We start from the raw sequence: 22965 nt of genomic DNA, 5'->3' as shown, positions 1-22965 counted from the left end.
ACCCAGCCTGTCTCTGTGCTACCCAACACCCAGCCTGTCTCTGTGCTACCCAAACACCCAGCCTGTCTCTGTGCTACCCCAACACCCAGCCTGTCTCTGTGCTACCCCAACACCCAGCCTGTCTCTGTGCTACCCCAACACCCAGCCTGTCTCTGTGCTACCCCAACACCCAGCCTGTCTCTGTGCTACCCCAACACCCAGCCTCAGTCTCTGTGCTACCCCAACACCCAGCCTCAGTCTCTGTGCTACCCCAACACCCAGCCTGTCTCTGTGCTACCCCAACACCCAGCCTGTCTCTGTGCTACCCCAACACCCAGCCTATCTCTGTGCTACCCCAACACCCAGCCTCAGTCTCTGTGCTAACCCAACACCCAGCCTGTCTCTGTGCTACCCCAACACCCAGCCTCAGTCTCTGTGCTACCCCAACACCCAGACTGTCTCTGTGCCACCCCAACACCCAGCCTGTCTCTGTGCTACCCCAACACCCAGCCTCAGTCTCTGTGCTACCCCAACACCCAGCCTGTCTCTGTGCTACCCCAACACCCAGCCTCAGTCTCTGTGCTACCCCAACACCCAGCCTGTCTCTGTGCTACCCCAACACCCAGCCTCAGTCTCTGTGCTACCCCAACACCCAGCCTGTCTCTGTGCTACCCCAACACCCAGCCTCAGTCTCTGTGCTACCCCAACACCCAGCCTGTCTCTGTGCTACCCCAACACCCAGCCTGTCTCTGTGCTACCCCAACACCCAGCCTGTCTCTGTGCTACCCCAACACCCAGCCTGTCTGTCTCTGTGCTACCCCAACACCCAGCCTCAGTCTCTGTGCTACCCCAACACCCAGCCTCAGTCTCTGTGCTACCCCAACACCCAGCCTGTCTCTGTGCTACCCCAACACCCAGCCTGTCTCTGTGCTACCCCAACACCCAGCCTGTCTCTGTGCTACCCAACACCCAGCCTCAGTCTCTGTGCTACCCCAACACCCAGCCTGTCTCTGTGCTACCCCAACACCCAGCCTGTCTCTGTGCTACCCAAACACCCAGCCTGTCTCTGTGCTACCCCAACACCCAGCCTGTCTCTGTGCTACCCCAACACCCAGCCTGTCTCTGTGCTACCCCAACACCCAGCCTCAGTCTCTGTGCTACCCCAACACCCAGCCTCAGTCTCTGTGCTACCCCAACACCCAGCCTGTCTCTGTGCTACCCCAACACCCAGCCTGTCTCTGTGCTACCCCAACACCCAGCCTGTATCTGTGCTACCCCAACACCCAGCCTGTCTCTGTGCTACCCCAACACCCAGCCTCAGTCTCTGTGCTACCCCAACACCCAGGCTCTGTGCTACCCCAACACCCAGCCTGTCTCTGTGCTACCCCAACACCCAGCCTCAGTCTCTGTGCTACCCCAACACCCAGCCTCAGTCTCTGTGCTACCCCAACACCCAGCCTGTCTCTGTGCTACCCCAACACCCAGCCTGTCTCTGTGCTACCCCAACACCCAGCCTGTCTCTGTGCTACCCCAACACCCAGCCTGTCTCTGTGCTACCCCAACACCCAGCCTGTCTCTGTGCTACCCCAACACCCAGCCTGTCTCTGTGCTACCCCAACACACAGCCTCAGTCTCTGTGCTACCCCAACACCCAGCCTGTCTCTGTGCTACCCCAACACCCAGCCTGTCTCTGTGCTACCCCAACACCCAGCCTGTCTCTGTGCTACCCCAACACCCAGCCTGTCTCTGTGCTACCCCAACACCCAGCCTGTCTCTGTGCTACCCCAACACCCAGCCTGTCTCTGTGCTACCCCAACACCCAGCCTTTCTCTGTGCTTCCCCAACACCCAGCCTGTCTCTGTGCTTCCCCAACACCCAGCCTGTCTCTGTGCTTCCCCAACACCCAGCCTGTCTCTGTGCTACCCCAACACTCAGCCTGTCTCTGTGCTACCCCAACACCCAGCCTGTCTCTGTGCTACCCCAACACCCAGCCTGTCTCTGTGCTACCCCAACACCCAGCCTGTCTCTGTGCTACCCCAACACCCAGCCTGTCTCTGTGCTTCCCCAACACCCAGCCTGTCTCTGTGCTTCCCCAACACCCAGCCTGTCTCTGTGCTTCCCCAACACCCAGCCTGTCTCTGTGCTACCCCAACACCCAGCCTGTCTCTGTGCTACCCCAACACCCAGCCTGTCTCTGTGCTACCCCAACACCCAGCCTGTCTCTGTGCTTCCCCAACACCCAGCCTGTCTCTGTGCTACCCCAACACCCAGCCTCAGTCTCTGTGCTACCCCAACACCCAGCCTGTCTCTGTGCTACCCCAACACCCAGCCTCAGTCTCTGTGCTACCCCAACACCCAGCCTGTCTCTGTGCTACCCCAACACCCAGCCTGTCTCTGTGCTACCCCAACACCCAGCCTGTCTCTGTGCTACCCCAACACCCAGCCTCAGTCTCTGTGCTACCCCAACACCCAGCCTCAGTCTCTGTGCTTCCCCAACACCCAGCCTCAGTCTCTGTGCTACCCCAACACCCAGCCTCAGTCTCTGTGCTACCCCAACACCCAGCCTCAGTCTCTGTACTACCCCAACACCCAGCCTCAGTCTCTGTGCTACCCCAACACCCAGTCTGTCTCTGTGCTACCCCAACACCCAGCCTCAGTCTCTATGCTACCCCAACACCGAGGCTCTGTGCTACCCCAACACCCAGCCTGTCTCTGTGCTACCCCAACACCCAGCCTCAGTCTCTGTGCTACCCCAACACCCAGCCTCAGTCTCTGTGCTACCCCAACACCCAGCCTCAGTCTCTGTGCTACCCCAACACCCAGCCTGTCTCTGTGCTACCCCAACACCCAGCCTCAGTCTCTGTGCTACCCCAACACCCAGGCTCTGTGCTACCCCAACACCCAGCCTGTCTCTGTGCTACCCCAACACCCAGGCTCTGTGCTACCCCAACACCCAGCCTGTATCTGTGCTGCCCCAACACCCAGCCTCAGTCTCTGTGCTACCCCAACACCCAGCCTGTCTCTGTGCTACCCCAACACCCAGCCTGTCTCTGTGCTACCCCAACACCCAGCCTGTCTCTGTGCTATCCCAACACCCAGCCTCAGTCTCTGTGCTACTCCAACACTCAGCCTGTCTCTGTGCTAACCCAACACCCAGCCTGCCTCTGTGCTATCCCAACACCCAGCCTGTCTCTGTGCTACCACAACACCCAGCCTCAGTCTCTGTGCTACCCCAACACCCAGACTGTCTCTGTGCTACCCCAACACCCAGCCTGTCTCTGTGCTACCCCAACACCCAGCCGCAGTCTCTGAGCTACCCCAACACCCAGCCTGTCTCTGTGCTACCCCAACACCCAGCCTGTCTCTGTGCTACCCCAACACCCAGCCTGTCTCTGTGCTACCCCAACACCCAGCCTCAGTCTCTGTGCTACCCCAACACCCAGCCTGTCTCTGTGCTACCCCAACACCCAGCCTGTCTCTGTGCTACCCAAACACCCAGCCTGTCTCTGTGCTACCCCAACACCCAGCCTGTCTCTGTGCTACCCCAACACCCAGCCTGTCTCTGTGCTACCCCAACACCCAGCCTGTCTCTGTGCTACCCAACACCCAGCCTGTCTCTGTGCTACCCCAACACCCAGCCTGTCTCTGTGCTACCCAACACCCAGCCTCAGTCTCTGTGCTACTCCAACACCCAGCCTATCTCTGTGCTACCCCAACACCCAGCCTGTCTCTGTGCTACCCCAACACCCAGCCTGTCTCTGTGCTACCCCAACACCCAGCCTGTCTCTGTGCTACCCCAACACCCAGCCTCAGTCTCTGTGCTAACCCAACACCCAGCCTGTCTCTGTGCTACCCTAACACCCAGCCTCAGTCTCTGTGCTACCCCAACACCCAGACTGTCTCTGTGCTACCCCAACACCCAGACTGTCTCTGTGCTACCCCAACACCCAGCCTGTCTCTGTGCTACCCCAACACCCAGCCTCAGTCTCTGTGCTACCCAAACACCCAGCCTGTCTCTGTGCTACCCCAACACCCAGCCTCGGTCTCTGTGCTACCCCAACACCCAGCCTGTATCTGTGCTACCCCAACACCCAGCCTGTCTCTGTGCTACCCCAACACCCAGCCTCAGTCTCTGTGCTACCCCAACACCCAGCCTCAGTCTCTGTGCTACCCCAACACCCAGCCTGTCTCTGTGCTACCCCAACACCCAGCCTGTCTCTGTGCTACCCCAACACCCAGCCTGTCTCTGTGCTACCCCAACACCCAGCCTGTCTCTGTGCTACCCAACACCCAGCCTCAGTCTCTGTGCTACCCCAACACCCAGCCTGTCTCTGTGCTACCGCAACACCCAGCCTGTCTCTGTGCTACCCAAACACCCAGCCTGTCTCTGTGCTACCCCAACACCGAGCCTGTCTCTGTGCTACCCCAACACCCAGCCTGTCTCTGTGCTACCCCAACACCCAGCCTCAGTCTCTGTGCTACCCCAACACCCAGCCTGTCTCTGTGCTACCCCAACACCCAGCCTGTCTCTGTGCTACCCCAACACCCAGCCTGTCTCTGTGCTACCCCAACACCCAGCCTGTCTCTGTGCTACCCCAACACCCAGCCTGTCTCTGTGCTACCCCAACACCCAGCCTTTCTCTGTGCTTCCCCAACACCCAGCCTGTCTCTGTGCTTCCCCAACACCCAGCCTGTCTCTGTGCTACCCCAACACCCAGACTGTCTCTGTGCTACCCCAACACCCAGCCTTTCTCTGTGCTTCCCCAACACCCAGCCTGTCTCTGTGCTTCCCCAACACCCAGACTGTCTCTGTGCTACCCCAACACCCAGACTGTCTCTGTGCTACCCCAACACCCAGCCTGTCTCTGTGCTACCCCAACACCCAGCCTCAGTCTCTGTGCTACCCCAACACCCAGCCTGTCTCTGTGCTACCCCAACACCCAGCCTCAGTCTCTGTGCTACCCCAACACCCAGCCTGTATCTGTGCTACCCCAACACCCAGCCTGTCTCTGTGCTACCCCAACACCCAGCCTCAGTCTCTGTGCTACCCCAACACCCAGCCTCTTTGCTACCCCAACACCCAGCCTGTCTCTGTGCTACCCCAACACCCAGCCTGTCTCTGTGCTACCCCAACACCCAGCCTGTCTCTGTGCTACCCCAACACCCAGCCTGTCTCTGTGCTACCCAACACCCAGCCTCAGTCTCTGTGCTACCTCAACACCCAGCCTGTCTCTGTGCTACCCCAACACCCAGCCTGTCTCTGTGCTACCCAAACACCCAGCCTGTCTCTGTGCTACCCCAACACCCAGCCTGTCTCTGTGCTACCCCAACACCCAGCCTCAGTCTCTGTGCTACCCCAACACCCAGCCTGTCTCTGTGCTACCCCAACACCCAGCCTGTCTCTGTGCTACCCCAACACCCAGCCTGTCTCTGTGCTACCCCAACACCCAGCCTGTCTCTGTGCTACCCCAACACCCAGCCTGTCTCTGTGCTACCCCAACACCCAGCCTGTCTCTGTGCTTCCCCAACACCCAGCCTGTCTCTGTGCTTCCCCAACACCCAGCCTGTCTCTGTGCTACCCCAACACCCAGCCTGTCTCTGTGCTACCCCAACACCCAGCCTGTCTCTGTGCTTCCCCAACACCCAGCCTGTCTCTGTGCTACCCCAACACCCAGCCTGTCTCTGTGCTACCCCAACACCCAGCCTGTCTCTGTGCTACCCCAACACCCAGCCTCGGTCTCTGTGCTACCCCAACACCCAGCCTGTATCTGTGCTACCCCAACACCCAGCCTGTCTCTGTGCTACCCCAACACCCAGCCTCAGTCTCTGTGCTACCCCAACACCCAGCCTCAGTCTCTGTGCTACCCCAACACCCAGCCTGTCTCTGTGCTACCCCAACACCCAGCCTGTCTCTGTGCTACCCCAACACCCAGCCTGTCTCTGTGCTACCCCAACACCCAGCCTGTCTCTGTGCTACCCAACACCCAGCCTCAGTCTCTGTGCTACCCCAACACCCAGCCTGTCTCTGTGCTACCGCAACACCCAGCCTGTCTCTGTGCTACCCAAACACCCAGCCTGTCTCTGTGCTACCCCAACACCGAGCCTGTCTCTGTGCTACCCCAACACCCAGCCTGTCTCTGTGCTACCCCAACACCCAGCCTCAGTCTCTGTGCTACCCCAACACCCAGCCTGTCTCTGTGCTACCCCAACACCCAGCCTGTCTCTGTGCTACCCCAACACCCAGCCTGTCTCTGTGCTACCCCAACACCCAGCCTGTCTCTGTGCTACCCCAACACCCAGCCTGTCTCTGTGCTACCCCAACACCCAGCCTTTCTCTGTGCTTCCCCAACACCCAGCCTGTCTCTGTGCTTCCCCAACACCCAGCCTGTCTCTGTGCTACCCCAACACCCAGACTGTCTCTGTGCTACCCCAACACCCAGCCTTTCTCTGTGCTTCCCCAACACCCAGCCTGTCTCTGTGCTTCCCCAACACCCAGACTGTCTCTGTGCTACCCCAACACCCAGACTGTCTCTGTGCTACCCCAACACCCAGCCTGTCTCTGTGCTACCCCAACACCCAGCCTCAGTCTCTGTGCTACCCCAACACCCAGCCTGTCTCTGTGCTACCCCAACACCCAGCCTCAGTCTCTGTGCTACCCCAACACCCAGCCTGTATCTGTGCTACCCCAACACCCAGCCTGTCTCTGTGCTACCCCAACACCCAGCCTCAGTCTCTGTGCTACCCCAACACCCAGCCTCAGTCTCTTTGCTACCCCAACACCCAGCCTGTCTCTGTGCTACCCCAACACCCAGCCTGTCTCTGTGCTACCCCAACACCCAGCCTGTCTCTGTGCTACCCCAACACCCAGCCTGTCTCTGTGCTACCCAACACCCAGCCTCAGTCTCTGTGCTACCTCAACACCCAGCCTGTCTCTGTGCTACCCCAACACCCAGCCTTTCTCTGTGCTACCCAAACACCCAGCCTGTCTCTGTGCTACCCCAACACCCAGCCTGTCTCTGTGCTACCCCAACACCCAGCCTCAGTCTCTGTGCTACCCCAACACCCAGCCTGTCTCTGTGCTACCCCAACACCCAGCCTGTCTCTGTGCTACCCCAACACCCAGCCTGTCTCTGTGCTACCCCAACACCCAGCCTGTCTCTGTGCTACCCCAACACCCAGCCTGTCTCTGTGCTACCCCAACACCCAGCCTGTCTCTGTGCTTCCCCAACACCCAGCCTGTCTCTGTGCTTCCCCAACACCCAGCCTGTCTCTGTGCTACCCCAACACCCAGCCTGTCTCTGTGCTACCCCAACACCCAGCCTGTCTCTGTGCTTCCCCAACACCCAGCCTGTCTCTGTGCTACCCCAACACCCAGCCTGTCTCTGTGCTACCCCAACACCCAGCCTCAGTCTCTTTGCTACCCCAACACCCAGCCTCAGTCTCTGTGCTACCCCAACACCCAGCCTGTCTCTGTGCTACCCAACACCCAGCCTCAGTCTCTGTGCTACCTCAACACCCAGCCTGTCTCTGTGCTACCCCAACACCCAGCCTGTCTCTGTGCTACCCAAACACCCAGCCTGTCTCTGTGCTACCCCAACACCCAGCCTGTCTCTGTGCTACCCCAACACCCAGCCTGTCTCTGTGCTACCCCAACACCCAGCCTCAGTCTCTGTGCTACCCCAACACCCAGCCTCAGTCTCTGTGCTACCCCAACACCCAGCCTCAGTCTCTGTGCTACCCCAACACCCAGCCTGTCTCTGTGCTACCCCAACACCCAGCCTGTCTCTGTGCTACCCCAACACACAGCCTGTCTCTGTGCTACCCCAACACCCAGCCTGTCTCTGTGCTACCCAACACCCAGCCTCAGTCTCTGTGCTACCTCAACACCCAGCCTGTCTCTGTGCTACCCCAACACCCAGCCTGTCTCTGTGCTACCCCAACACCCAGCCTGTCTCTGTGCTACCCCAACACCCAGCCTGTCTCTGTGCTACCCCAACACCCAGCCTCAGTCTCTGTTCTACCCCAACACCCAGCCTGTCTCTGTGCTACCCCAACACCCAGCCTGTCTCTGTGCTACCCCAACACCCAGCCTGTCTCTGTGCTACCCCAACACCCAGCCTGTCTCTGTGCTACCCCAACACCCAGCCTGTCTCTGTGCTACCCCAACACCCAGCCTGTCTCTGTGCTACCCCAACACCCAGCCTCAGTCTCTGTTCTACCCCAACACCCAGCCTGTCTCTGTGCTACCCCAACACCCAGCCTGTCTCTGTGCTTCCCCAACACCCAGCCTGTCTCTGTGCTACCCCAACACTCAGCCTGTCTCTGTGCTACCCCAACACCCAGCCTGTCTCTGTGCTTCCCCAACACCCAGCCTGTCTCTGTGCTTCCCCAACACCCAGCCTGTCTCTGTGCTTCCCCAACACCCAGCCTGTCTCTGTGCTTCCCCAACACCCAGCCTGTCTCTGTGCTACCCCAACACACAGCCTGTCTCTGTGCTACCCCAACACCCAGCCTGTCTCTGTGCTACCCAACACCCAGCCTCAGTCTCTGTGCTACCTCAACACCCAGCCTGTCTCTGTGCTACCCCAACACCCAGCCTGTCTCTGTGCTACCCCAACACCCAGCCTGTCTCTGTGCTACCCCAACACCCAGCCTGTCTCTGTGCTACCCCAACACCCAGCCTCAGTCTCTGTTCTACCCCAACACCCAGCCTGTCTCTGTGCTACCCCAACACCCAGCCTGTCTCTGTGCTACCCCAACACCCAGCCTGTCTCTGTGCTACCCCAACACCCAGCCTGTCTCTGTGCTACCCCAACACCCAGCCTGTCTCTGTGCTACCCCAACACCCAGCCTGTCTCTGTGCTACCCCAACACCCAGCCTTTCTCTGTGCTTCCCCAACACCCAGCCTGTCTCTGTGCTTCCCCAACACCCAGCCTGTCTCTGTGCTTCCCCAACACCCAGCCTGTCTCTGTGCTACCCCAACACTCAGCCTGTCTCTGTGCTACCCCAACACCCAGCCTGTCTCTGTGCTACCCCAACACCCAGCCTGTCTCTGTGCTTCCCCAACACCCAGCCTGTCTCTGTGCTTCCCCAACACCCAGCCTGTCTCTGTGCTTCCCCAACACCCAGCCTGTCTCTGTGCTACCCCAACACCCAGCCTGTCTCTGTGCTACCCCAACACCCAGCCTGTCTCTGTGCTTCCCCAACACCCAGCCTGTCTCTGTGCTACCCCAACACCCAGCCTCAGTCTCTGTGCTACCCCAACACCCAGCCTGTCTCTGTGCTACCCCAACACCCAGCCTCAGTCTCTGTGCTACCCCAATACCCAGCCTGTCTCTGCTACCCCAACACCCAGCCTGTCTCTGTGCTACCCCAACACCCAGCCTCAGTCTCTGTGCTACCGCAACACCCAGCCTCAGTCTCTGTGCTACCCCAACACCCAGCCTGTCTCTGTGCTATCCCAACACCCAGCCCCGGTGTCTGTGCGCTCACCTCTTCTTTTGCCTTATTAAGACTTTCTATCAGTTCCTCCGAGTGCTTATATTGCTTTTGCTCTGCATGCTCACAGCGCTTTTGCCAGTCAAGCTCAGCCTGTACTTTCGCCTGCTCCAGGACATGCTCCCGCTCCACGGCCTGTGATAGCTGCTGCTGGTACCTGTTTGCACAAAAGTATCTTTATTTACTTCTGAAAAAAGCAATCCACCCTTTTTTTGAGTGATACTAAAGAATAGGAACCGGGCAGCCCCCAGAACAGGGCTATTCCTAGCTGTGGGCAGCCTCTTTTTTCCTAAGTGCCAGTAATGAATGTAAAATCAAAGATGGCTGCCTGGGTTATCCAATACAAAGCTGCAGTGTCCTGTTCTGATGACAGCAATGCTTCCTATTGGCCCATGTGAGTGGCAGCCATTTCCTCGCAAATGGAACCAGGACCATCAGCACATAGGAGATAAATATCTGAGTGACTGGGGCATTTTCCGGGGATAAAACAGTATAGTTCGGCCCCTGTGGACCCCTCAGTGTGCGGCCCCTGGGGACCCCTCAGTGTGCGGCCCCTGGGGACCCCTCAGTATGCGGCCCTCTGACATGTGGAATTATAAAAAGTAATTGGTATATGGCAGAGCGGTGTCCCAACTCGTTGGTTTCATCATCGGACCTGGGCTTTGTGGGTGGAGTTTCTTTTTTTTTTAAATAATAAAAATGTAATTTCTGACTTGCAAATGGATTTCATTCCAAATGTTTCACGTTAGATCGAAACTCAGCGATTTTACACATTTCCAAGCACACGTTACAAAAGATAGAGTGTGATCCTGGCCGGTAACATGCCACACCTGTAGTAACATACACACCAATGTGATCCTGGGCGGTAACATGCCACACCTGTAGTAACATACACACCAATGTGATCCTGGCCGGTAACATGCCACACCTGTAGCAACATACACACCAATGTGATCCTGGCCGGTAACATGCCACACCTGTTGTAACATACACACCAATGTGATCCTGGTCGGTAACATGCCACACCTGTAGTAACATACACAACAATGTGATCCTGGCCGGTAACATGCCACACCTGTAGTAACATACACACCAATGTGATCCTGGCAGGTAACATGCCACACCTGTAGTAACATACAAACCAATGTGATCCTGGCCAGTAACATGACACACCTGTAGTAACATACACACCAATGTGATCCTGGCCGGTAACATGCCACACCTGTAGCAACATACACACCAATGTGATCCTGGCCGGTAACATGCCACACCTGTTGTAACATACACACCAATGTGATCCTGGTCGGTAACATGCCACACCTGTAGTAACATACACAACAATGTGATCCTGGCCGGTAACATGCCACACCTGTAGTAACATACACACCAATGTGATCCTGGCAGGTAACATGCCACACCTGTAGTAACATACAAACCAATGTGATCCTGGCCAGTAACATGACACACCTGTAGTAACATACACAACAATGTGATCCTGGCAGGTAACATGCCACACCTGTAGTAACATACAAACCAATGTGATCCTGGCCAGTAACATGACACACCTGTAGTAACATACACACCAATGTGATCCTGGCAGGTAACATGCCACACCTGTAGTAACATACAAACCAATGTGATCCTGGCCAGTAACATGCCACACCTGTAGTAACATACAAACCAATGTGATCCTGGCCGGTAACATGCCACACCGGTAGTAACATACACACCAATGTGATCCTGGCCGGTAACATGCCACACCTGTAGTAACATACACACCAATGTGATCCTGGTCGGTAACATGCCACACCTGTAGTAACATACACATCAATGTGATCCTGGCCGGTAACATGCAACACCTGTAGTAACATACACACCAATGTGATCCTAACATGCCACACCTGTAGTAACATACACACCAATGTGATCCTAACATGCCACACCTGTAGTAACATACACACCAATGTGATCCTGGCCGGTAACATGCCACACCTGTAGTAACATACACACCAATGTGAGCCTGACCGGTAACATGCCACAGCTGTAGTAACATACACACCAATGTGATCCTGGCCGGTAACATGCCACACCTGTAGTAACATACACACCAATGTGAGCCTGACCGGTAACATGCCACAGCTGTAGTAACATACACACCAATGTGATCCTGGCCGGTAACATGCCAAACCTGTAGTAACATACACAGCAATGTGATCCTGGCCGGTAACATGCCACACCTGTAGTAACATACACAGCAATATGATCCTGGCCGGTAACATGCCACACCAGTAGTAACATACTGTACACACCAATGTGATCCTGGCCGGTAACATGCCACACCTGTAGTAACATACACACACCTGTAGTAACATACACACCAATGTGATCCTGGCCAGTAACATGCCACAGCTGTAGTAACATACACAGCAATGTGATCCTGGCCGGTAACATGCCACACCTGTAGTAACATACACACCAATGTGATCCTGGCCGGTAACATGCCACACCTGTAGTAACATACACACCAATGTGATCCTGGCCGGTAACATGCCACACCTGTAGTAACATACACACCAATGTGATCCTGGCCAGTAACATCCACACCTGTAGTAACATACACACCAATGTGAGCCTGGCCGGTAACATGCACACCTGTAGTAACATACACACCAATGTGATCCTGGCCGGTAACATGCCACACCTGTAGTAACATACACACCAATGTGATCCTGGCCGGTAACATGCCACACCGGTAGTAACATACACACCAATGTGAGCCTGACCGGTAACATGCCACACCTGTAGTAACATACACACCAATGTGATCCTGGCCGGTAACATGCCACACCTGTAGTAACATACACACCAATGTGATCCTGGCCGGTAACATGCCACACCTGTAGTAACATACACACCAATGTGATCCTGGCCGGTAACATGCCACACCTGTAGTAACATACACACCAATGTGATCCTGGCCGGTAACATGCACACCTGTAGTAACATACACACCAATGTGATCCTGGCCGGTAACATGCACACCTGTAGTAACATACACACCATTTCCTTGTAACGGACACGGGTTCTGTTACCTCTCAATGTGCTTCTGATTGGTGCTGAGCCTGGCTTTCAGCTTCGTGTCCTCCTCTTGTAATGACTGGATTTCCAGGTCCTTGTTAACCGTCTCCTTTGACATTTGTGCTATGTGGGAATCCCAACCGCTTTTCAATGTGTCCAGATCTTCTCGGAGCCTTTAAAAATCGCACAACACAATACATTTACTAACCACACTTACCAGCATTTACCAAACACTAACCACAACTCCTCAACTCGGGAAGTCCAATACAGTACATTTGTTTCATTTTTTACACTGCTCCACCCCCCAAAGAATTATTTTGCCTTTGGGGACCCATTCTCCGCATATACAGTATAGGGGTGGTCCACCAAAAACAGCTTTTGAAAGAATAAGGGTTATTTTACTTGGGGGAATATATTAATTAGGTTATTGATGCAGGGAACAGATTTCTTTGCCTTTGTAACTATCTTTCGATCTCCCTCTGTCTTTCTGTCACTGTACACCTCCTGTTTCTGCATCTCCCCGCGTCTGTGTAAATATAATTGTATATATGCTTTCAAAAATCTAAATGTAGGATCCTTTCTTTTCTTTCGCAGATTCGAATGAAGAGAGACCAGTTCCTTTGTTAGATAGCAGTCCCAATGTTTATTCTTTGTTAGACAATATATGCTTCATACAGTACAGCAGGTGTGTGAATGGGGAATCCTTCATACAGTACAGCGTGCGTGTGAATGGGGAATCCTTCATACAGTACAGCGTGCGTGTGAATGGTGAATCCTTCATACAGTACAGCGTGCGTGTGAATGGGGAATCCTTCATACAGTACAGCGTGCGTGTGAATGGTGAATCCTTCATACAGTACAGCGTGCGTGTGAATGGGGAATCCTTCATACAGTACAGCGTGCGTGTGAATGGGGAATTCTTCATACAGTACAGCGTGCGTGTGAATGGGGAATCCGGCATACAGTACAGCAGGCGTGTGAATGGGGAATCCTTCATACAGTACAGCGTGCGTGTGAATGGGGAATCCGTCATACAGTACAGCAGGCGTGTGAATGGGGAATCCTTCATACAGTACAGCGTGCGTGTGAATGGGGAATCCGTCATACAGTACAGCAGGCGTGTGAATGGGGAATCCGTCATACAGTACAGCAGGCGTGTGAATGGGGAATCCGTCATACAGTACAGCCTGCGTGTGAATGGGGAATCCTTCATACAGTACAGCCTGCGTGTGAATGGGGAATCCGTCATACAGTACAGCAGGTGTGTGAATGGGGAATCCGTCATACAGTACAGCAGGCGTGTGAATGGGGAATCCGTCATACAGTACAGCCTGCGTGTGAATGGGGAATCCGTCATACAGTACAGCAGGTGTGTGAATGGGGAATCCGTCATACAGTACAGCAGGCGTGTGAATGGGGAATCCTTCATACAGTACAGCGTGCGTGTGAATGGGGAATCCTTCATACAGTACAGCAGGCGTGTGAATGGGGAATCCTTCATACAGTACAGCAGGCGTGTGAATGGGGAATCCTTCATACAGTACAGCGTGCGTGTGAATGGAGAATCCTTCATACAGTACAGCGTGCGTGTGAATGGGGAATCCGTCATACAGTACAGCGTGCGTGTGAATGGGGAATCCTTCATACAGTACAGCAGGCGTGTGAATGGGGAATCCGTCATACAGTACAGCAGGCGTGTGAATGGGGAATCCGTCATACAGTACAGCAGGCGTGTGAATGGGGAATCCTTCATACAGTACAGCGTGCGTGTGAATGGGGAATCCGTCATACAGTACAGCCTGCGTGTGAATGGGGAATTCTTCATACAGTACAGCCTGCATGTGAATGGGGAATCCGTCATACAGTACAGCGTGCGTGTGAATGGGGAATCCTTCATACAGTACAGCGTGCGTGTGAATGGGAAATCCTTCATACAGTACAGCGTGCGTGTGAATGGGGAATCCTTCATACAGTACAGCGGGGATGTGAATGGGGAATCCTTCATACAGTACAGCGTGCGTGTGAATGGGGAATCCTTCATACAGTACAGCGTGCGTGTGAATGGGGAATCCTTCATACAGTACAGCGTGCGTGTGAATGGGGAATGCTTCATACAGTACAGCGTGCGTGTGAATGGGGAATCCTTCATACAGTACAGCGGGGATGTGAATGGGGAATCCTTCATACAGTACAGCGTGCGTGTGAATGGGGAATCCTTCATACAGTAGAGCCTGCGTGTGAATGGGGAATCCTTCATACAGTACAGCGTGCGTGTGAATGGGGAATCCTTCATACAGTACAGCCTGCGTGTGAATGGGGAATCCGTCATACAGTACAGCGGGGATGTGAATGGGGAATTCTTCATACAGTACAGCGTGCGTGTGAATGGGGAATCCGTCATACAGTACAACGTGCGTGTGAATGGGGAATTCTTCATACAGTGCAGCGTGCGTGTGAATGGGGAATTCTTCATACAGTACAGCGTGCGTGTGAATGGGGAATCCTTCATACAGTACAGCGTGCGTGTGAATGGGGAATCCTTCATACAGTACAGCGTGCGTGTGAATGGGGAATTCTTCATACAGTACAGCGTGCGTGTGAATGGGGAATCCTTCATACAGTACAGCCTGCGTGTGAATGGGGAATCTTCATACAGTACAGCGTGCGTGTGAATGGGGAATCCTTCATACAGTACAGCCTGCGTGTGAATGGGGAATCCGTCATACAGTACAGCGGGGATGTGAATGGGGAATTCTTCATACAGTACAGCGGGGATGTGAATGGGGAATTCTTCATACAGTATAGCAGGTGTGTGAATGGAGAATCCTTCATATTGTACAGCAGGCGTGTGAATGGGGAATCCTTCATACAGTACAGCGGGCGTGTGAATGGGGAATCCTTCATACAGTACAGCAGGTGTGTGAATGGGGAATCCTTCATACAGTACAGCAGGTGTGTGAATGGAGAATCCTTCATACAGTACAGCGGGCGTGTGAATGGGGAATCCTTCATACAGTACAGCAGGTGTGTGAATGGGGAATCCTTCATACATTACAGCGTGCGTGTGAATGGGGAATCCTTCATACAGTACAGCCTGCGTGTGAATGGGGAATCTTCATACAGTACAGCGTGCGTGTGAATGGGGAATCCTTCATACAGTACAGCCTGCGTGTGAATGGGGAATCCGTCATACAGTACAGCGGGGATGTGAATGGGGAATTCTTCATACAGTACAGCGGGGATGTGAATGGGGAATTCTTCATACAGTATAGCAGGTGTGTGAATGGAGAATCCTTCATACAGTACAGCAGGCGTGTGAATGGGGAATCCTTCATACAGTACAGCGGGCGTGTGAATGGGGAATCCTTCATACAGTACAGCAGGTGTGTGAATGGGGAATCCTTCATACAGTACAGCAGGTGTGTGAATGGAGAATCCTTCATACAGTACAGCGGGCGTGTGAATGGGGAATCCTTCATACAGTACAGCAGGTGTGTGAATGGGGAATCCTTCATACAGTACAGCGTGCGTGTGAATGGGGAATTCTTCATACAGTACAGCCTGCGTGTGAATGGAGAATCCTTCATACAGTACAGCGTGCGTGTGAATGGAGAATCCTTCATACAGTGCAGCGTGCGTGTGAATGGGGAATCCGTCATACAGTACAGCAGGCGTGTGAATGGAGAATCATTCGAAGCATCAAATGGATTAAAATACATAATACCTCATGACATTATCATGACACTGACTTTAAATGCAGGTATTAGCTCAATCCATGCATTAGAATACATACAAACCACAAATGTATCTGGGTTGTGTGATCTTTCTTTCTTATTCTTAAATGAAAGTAACATTTCTCTGTTCAGAATATCTTCAATAAATTGATAGAATAGATCAATAAGAAAATGACTGTTATCCGAATCTCCTAAATAAGAAGCAGCCAGGCTCCCCGTCCTGATTCACACCGCAGCCGCACTACAAACATTTAGCAAGTCCTATGAAGGACATCTATATAGGATGATCCGCCCCATCAGACACTACATGCGCCAGGCATTAGGAGGAGGGCACGGGCACACAGCTGTTGACTAATGCACTAATACTTTTTGCTATTACAACATTAAGTGGTAATAAGAGCCCCTGTGGGACTGTGTAAGTTGCCACTTGTCTGAGGAGCTTGCAATCTACAAGGTCCTCACTATATTACAGAACACTGCAATATAGGCTCAATCAGGACCCACAAAATATAAATGTGTTATTAAGCGCGTCCCCGTGACAGGCGTTTAAAACTGGTGGCAGCTGGTGAGATACTGATTGAGCCTATATTGCAGTGTTCTGTAATATAGTGAGGACCTTGTAGATTGCAAGCTCCTCAGACAAGTGGCAACTTACACACACTTCCAAAGAAGCACGAGATAATTCACTGGTCTCTGGACCTATACCCCAGTGGCACCATGAGTCCACGCTCAGGAAGGTTTTGTACCTGGAACCGGGCGCAGATAGTGGAGAGATGTGTGGGGTACGGGTTCACGACAGACGGTCGTTCCAAGAGTCAGCTAGAGGAGGATTTAGAAGAATATGAGGACAGGATGGCCCCGCCAGCAGACAGTACTCAGCCCGGAGCGAAGGATGTCAGTGACCGCCTGGAAGAGGGTGGCGTTGTGCCAGGGGGTGCAGATGGATCAGTCGCTGCGGCGGCCGGACTTGCTACCTCTGGACTCATTGCACTCCTCACCGCCTGGGGAGAAGGGCTTAGCTATGAACAGCGACTCGAGCTCCTGTCGACAGCGCTTGGAAGGCCCCCTCACTCCCACCTTGTCAGCGGGGAACAGGACGTTCCCAGAGTAACTGCTGTGGAAGCCGCAGAGCCAGCAAATGAAGATGTAACCAGCAGAGCCTTGGTGAGCCACGCAGCAGTCCCCAGAGAGGCAGCCATTCCGGCTAGGGGGGACCAGTCTGCACCTCAGCGGACTCCCAAACATACAGTGGGCAGCGACACGTCCTATACTGGGGAGTTCAAGCTTGAGAGACGGTGCTATCATTGCCACAAGGTGGGCCACATCCGGCCACATTGCCCGGACCGTGAGCGGTCTGGGGGACCCCATCAGGGGCAACGTTTACAAGCTGCAGGGCCAGTAACCCAGATTGGGCTGGCCCACACAGAGGAACAGAGCACAGCCAGGGATCCACAACCAAGAGGGATGTCCCAGGCAGATGCTGCTTTTGTCACCTCAGAGCCAGCAGCAGTGAACAAAGGATGTCCAAGTGCATCAGTCGAGATGCAGCCTGCTGATGTCCTGAGCAGGCACCCACGGAGGGTTACCTTTGGTGACCGGCAAGCAGGGAGCTTGCCAGATTTGGGTGCTGCTGTTATTCTGGGGCAGCCAGAAGATTTGCTCCCGGGCACCGGGATGCAAAGAACCATGCCTGATGGAGGGCTGCGGTCCTTACAGGGTGCCCAGATCATTTTGGATGGGGGTGCCAATCATGGCATGAGGGAGGTGGGGGTTTTGTCCAGGGAAACTGCTGAGGTGCGCCTTAGCAATAACCTGGAGCCTGTGATCTGTGTGGTTGCTGGGGAATTGCCTGCTGTTGCGGCGATTCCTAAGAGCCTGTCATCAGGAATCACAGCAGAATCAACCTCTGTCCCCCTGCATTTGGGACCAACGGTTCCAGTGGCCTCTGCGGAGACCAGACAGGTAAGCCAGACTACTGAGTCGCGACCAGTGACTGACTTACTGTTCCCTTTACCTGTTCCTGTTACCCCTGACTTAGAGACTAAGGGTGGGGGGTTAGAATTAGGGACAGCAGATAGGGATGCGGTGAAAGCTGACCCCAGCTTAGAAGGTATGGGACTGCGGGCGTCCGAGTCCTGGGAAAGCGGGGGGTCAGACCACAGGCTGTGGCACCGCGGGCTCTGGGGTAGGGAGCCAGGTTCTACCGGGTTAGCCAGGGGCTGGACAGGTAGAAGACTGTTAGTGGGACCCAGGGAGGGTCGGCAGCAAGTGTTGCAGGTAGCCTTCCCCAGTCCACTAGTGGGGCATCAGGGGGTCACTCACATGAGAACCCAGCTGTTGCAGCCTTACCTCTGGCCGGAGGCAGCAGGGGCAGTGGCAGACTTTGGCCACCCCTGGGACGCCTGCCAGCCAGAGGGTAAAGCGGGTGATTATGTGCAGATGCTCCTGAACCTGTTACCAGGAATGGGGAACATGTTTCAGGAAGTAGCTCAGGCAGTGCCAGGCCTCTTAGGTAGGATATGGTTTCCTAGGGGGGTCCTAGTTGAGCTAGGGGCCCTGGGAGGTAGGCAGGCAGGGGCAGAAGCCGGGGCTAGGGTAGAGCAGCCTAGGGTCCTGTTCTCAGACAAGCTGGGCAGGGCACATAGTACAGATCAGCCTGTGCTCCCAGGTGATCTGCATCCTCTGCATAAGAATATCTATGGAGTATCAGCAGAGGTGGCAGACAGTGTAGAGAGGAAGGCAAAGGGGGAGTCAGTCTTCAGCCTTCAGAATGGCCTCTGTGAGTTTTTCAGGGTGCCATTCAGGATGAGGAATGCTCTGGCTACCTCCCACCGCCTGGTCAGGAGGTCACCAGAGAGCGTGCAGAGGTATGTGGGGACATACAGGGAGAGGATAGTTGGCTTCAGGCAGATCTGTGGTTTGTCTCCAGGACAGGTAGCAGCAGTGCTAGCCAGGGTTAGGGAGACAGGGAGGACCAAAGTCTATCACATCAATATGCTCAAGGAGGACATAGCTCTGCCAGATCTCCTAGGGGAGGCTAGGCAGGGAGGTACCATAGAGCAGGTTGAGATAGGGTCTCAGCTGAGTGTCAGGCAGAGAGCAGATGCCAGGGCTATGCTAGAGCAGTATAGGGCTCTGTTCACGGACAAGCCAGGGAGGACACACATCACTGAGCACCCAGTGCTTACAGGGGATCTGAAACCTCTGCATAAGCACGCTTATAGAGTGTCAGCAGAGGTGAAGGGCAGTATAGAGAGGGAGATGGAGGAGATGCTGGCCCTAGGGGTAATTGTACCATCCCAGAGCCCTTGGGCTTGTCCGGTAGTCCTAGTGCCTAAGAAGGATGGGACCACCCGGTTCTGTGTGGACTACCGGCAGCTCAATGCGGGCATGGTCTCAGATGCCTACCCCATGCCCCGCATGGATGAGTTGCTGGATGAACTCGCGGGGGCAAGGTATCTGACCACCAGGGATCACAGTAAAGGGTACTGGCTGATCCCTTTGACCCAGGAGGCTAGGGAGAAGTCGGCTTTCATCACCCCAAGTGGCCTCTATGAGTTCTTAGTGATGCCATTTGGGATGAGGAATGCACCGGCTACCTTCCAACGCCTGGTCAATCGTTTGCTAGAGGGCATGCAAGGGTTTGCAAGGGCTTATCTGGATGATATTGCTGTGTTCAGTAACTTCTGGGAATCACACTTACTTCATGTAGCTGCGGTGCTAGCCAGGAATAGGGAGGCAGGTCTCACCTTAAAACCCACCAAGTGCTTAGTAGGGATGGCTGAAGTCTTATACCTAGGGCATAGTGTGGGTGGAGGGCTCCTCAAGCCAGAACCAGTTAGGGTAGAGGCAGTAGTGCAGTGGCCCACTCCCAAAACCAAGAAGCAGGGCATGGCGTTTCTAGGCACTGCAGGCTACTATAGGAAGTCTGTTCCCCAGTATAGTGCCATTGCCAAACCCCTGACTGACTTGACCCAGAAGCGACTGTCTGTGCTGGTAGTCTGGTCTCCTGCCTGTGAAGATGCATTTCAGGCTTTGAAGACTGCCCTAGCCGGCGCTCCTATACTGGCCACTCCAGATTATTCCAAAAAGTTTCTGGAGCAGACTGATGCCTCAGACGTTGGCATTGGTGCTGTGCTCAGCCAGGTGGGGGAGGAGGTCAGGGAACCTCCAATTATGTTTCTGGGCCGCAAGCGGCTGCCCAGAGAAGGAGCATATGCCACTATTGAGAAGGAGTGTCTGGCCATAGTATGGGCGCTAAAAAAGCTACAGCCCTCTCGGTATGGCAGACACTTCACTGTTATCATTGACCATAACCCCCTAAGTTGGTTGCAGAGGGTGTCGGGAGAGAATGCCAAGCTCCTGCGCTGGAGCCTGGCCTTGCAAGAATGTGACTTCACCATTCAGCACAAGAAAGGCAGTGAGCATGGGAACGCTGATGGCCTCTCCCGGCAGGACAATCCCCAAGACATAATGACGTCAAAAACCCTCAGGTCAGCCCAACCACCAGAGGAGGTGGCCAGGGCAAACCTTGGGCTTTGAGTGGGGGAGATGTGGCGAAAATGGGGGTAATCAGCGCATTAATAAAGGCAGTGGGCTCAGCTGGTTACCCCTATTTCGCGTTGGGGATGAAGGGGTTAATTCTATATGCATGGCTGTCCCCATTTTGCAGGCTAATCTCTACCTGCAGTGAAGTGCCTTTCTGTTACTGTTTTAAAATGTACCGGCCAGATGCTATTTTTTTGTCTGCCTGCCTTTGTGAAGCAGTAGGAACAAATGTTATGCATACAGGAGCCCCCTGTTGGGATGAAAGATCCCAGATTCGTAAAGTGTCACTTAATCAGGATGTTTCTGAGTAGCAGATCCTGTTACTCCTCCTGGATATTTCACACCTCGGGACCCAAACTTCAGACATTGCGTCCCCAGAAATGAGTGGGCCCTTTTTACTTAGCAGTGCTACCAAGCTGCTCACTGAGCATGCTCAGAGTTACCTGAGCTGGCTGTAGGATTTGCCCCTGTGACATGGCAGGTTCTGATAGGATCAAGATAATTCGTTGCCAATGGGATGAGGCTAATGTAAACCCCACAGGCCCTTATCCTTAAAAAGGCCTGTACCCCTCATTCCTGTGTTGTTGCTGTAACCTGATTTCTTCAAGTGGATAAGACCTAAGTACAGCGGCTACGATTCCAGAACGCAAGGGGTTAAAAACATCGCAACAAGGAACTTGCCCTGCTTCAGGATTTCGTTAGCCCTGGGTATCCAGCAAATCCCAGAGAACCAGAAAGGACTTTGCACATTCACAGAAGGATTGGACTGGGGCTATGTATTTGGCAATTTGCAAATGGACTACATTTTAAAGGACAATCTTCTGCTGCTTTGGCACCTTTCTGGACATTATCCTCTGTTTCTCTACCCGTGAGTGTAATTATTAAGTTTATTCTGCAGTTGTCGTGTGTTTGCCTATCAAGGGAATAAATCTCAGTTTATTTTGCTCAACCTGTTCTGCTCAATCAGGACCCACAAAATATAAATGTGTTATTAAGCGCGTCCCCGTGACAGGGACCAAGGAAGGAGCACTATTAAAAGGCTTTGTTGCTTTCATATATGCACTACCTTCTAGTTCCACAGGGTGTCCTCATGGTCCTCGTATTACATGTGTGATATACCCCAATCTTCCACCTGTGTGATATACCTCACCGCAATCCTGTGTGGCATAACTCACCTTCCTCCTGTGTAATATACCTCACCTTCCTCCTGTGTGACATACCTCAACTTCCCCCTGTGTGATATACCTCACCTTCCTCCTGTGTGATATACCTCACATTCCTCCTGTGTGATATACCTCACCTTCCTCCTGTGTGATATACCTCACATTCCTCCTGTGTGATATACCTCACCTTCCTCCTGTGTGATATACCTCACATTCCTCCTGTGTGATATACCTCACCTTCCTCCTGTGTGATACACCTCACCTTCCTCCTGTGTGATATACCTCACCTTCCTACTGTGTGATATCTCACCTTCCTCCTGTGTGATATACCTCACCTTCCTCCTGTGTGATACACCTCACCTTCCTCCTGTGTGATATACCTCACCTCCCCCCGTGTGACATACCTCACCTTCCTCCTGTGTAATATACCTCACCTTCCTACTGTGTGATATCTCACCTTCCTCCTGTGTGATATACCTCACCTTCCTCCTGTGTGATACACCTCACCTTCCTCCTGTGTGATACACCTCACCTTCCTACTGTGTGATATCTCACCTTCCTCCTGTGTGATATACCTCACCTCCCCCCGTGTGATACACCTCACCTTCCTCCTGTGTGATACACCTCACCTTCCTACTGTGTGATATCTCACCTTCCTCCTGTGTGATATACCTCACCTTCCTCCTGTGTGATACACCTCCCCTTCCTCCTGTGTGATATACCTCACCTTCCTACTGTGTGATATACCTCACCTTCCTCCTGTGGGATATACCTCACCCTTCCTCCTGTGTGATATACCTCACCTTCCTACTGTGTGATATCTCACCTTCCTCCTGTGGGATATACCTCACCCTTCCTCCTGTGTGATATACCTCACCCTTCCTCCTGTGTGATATACCTCACCTTCCTACTGTGTGATATCTCACCTTCCTCCTGTGGGATATACCTCACCTTCCTACTGTGT

At 53.9% G+C, this 22965-nt stretch overlaps 2 protein-coding genes across 4 annotated transcripts in view; one reads left to right on the top strand and one right to left on the bottom strand.

Moving 5' to 3' along the window:
• SLC16A3 (solute carrier family 16 member 3) overlaps nt 1-22965 on the top strand; it is a 140938-nt gene that overhangs the window by 48300 nt on the left and 69673 nt on the right. The gene's annotated exons all lie outside the window — the stretch shown is intronic.
• The window catches only part of CCDC57 (coiled-coil domain containing 57), a 94233-nt gene that overhangs the window by 45875 nt on the left and 25393 nt on the right, over nt 1-22965 (bottom strand). For all 3 annotated transcript variants that reach the window (XM_075579982.1, XM_075579980.1, XM_075579981.1), the window contains 2 exons: nt 12571-12729; nt 9473-9635 (listed from right to left, as the gene is read on the bottom strand). In XM_075579982.1, coding sequence (XP_075436097.1) covers nt 9473-9635; nt 12571-12729 — 322 coding nt within the window. The remainder of the gene's footprint in view (nt 1-9472; nt 9636-12570; nt 12730-22965) is intronic.

Source organism: Ascaphus truei, chromosome 22 (genome assembly GCF_040206685.1).
Source record: "Ascaphus truei isolate aAscTru1 chromosome 22, aAscTru1.hap1, whole genome shotgun sequence".
Lineage (NCBI taxonomy): Eukaryota > Metazoa > Chordata > Amphibia > Anura > Ascaphidae > Ascaphus > Ascaphus truei.
Note: the sequence above shows the minus strand (reverse complement) of the source record. Positions and strands in the feature narration are given on the sequence as shown.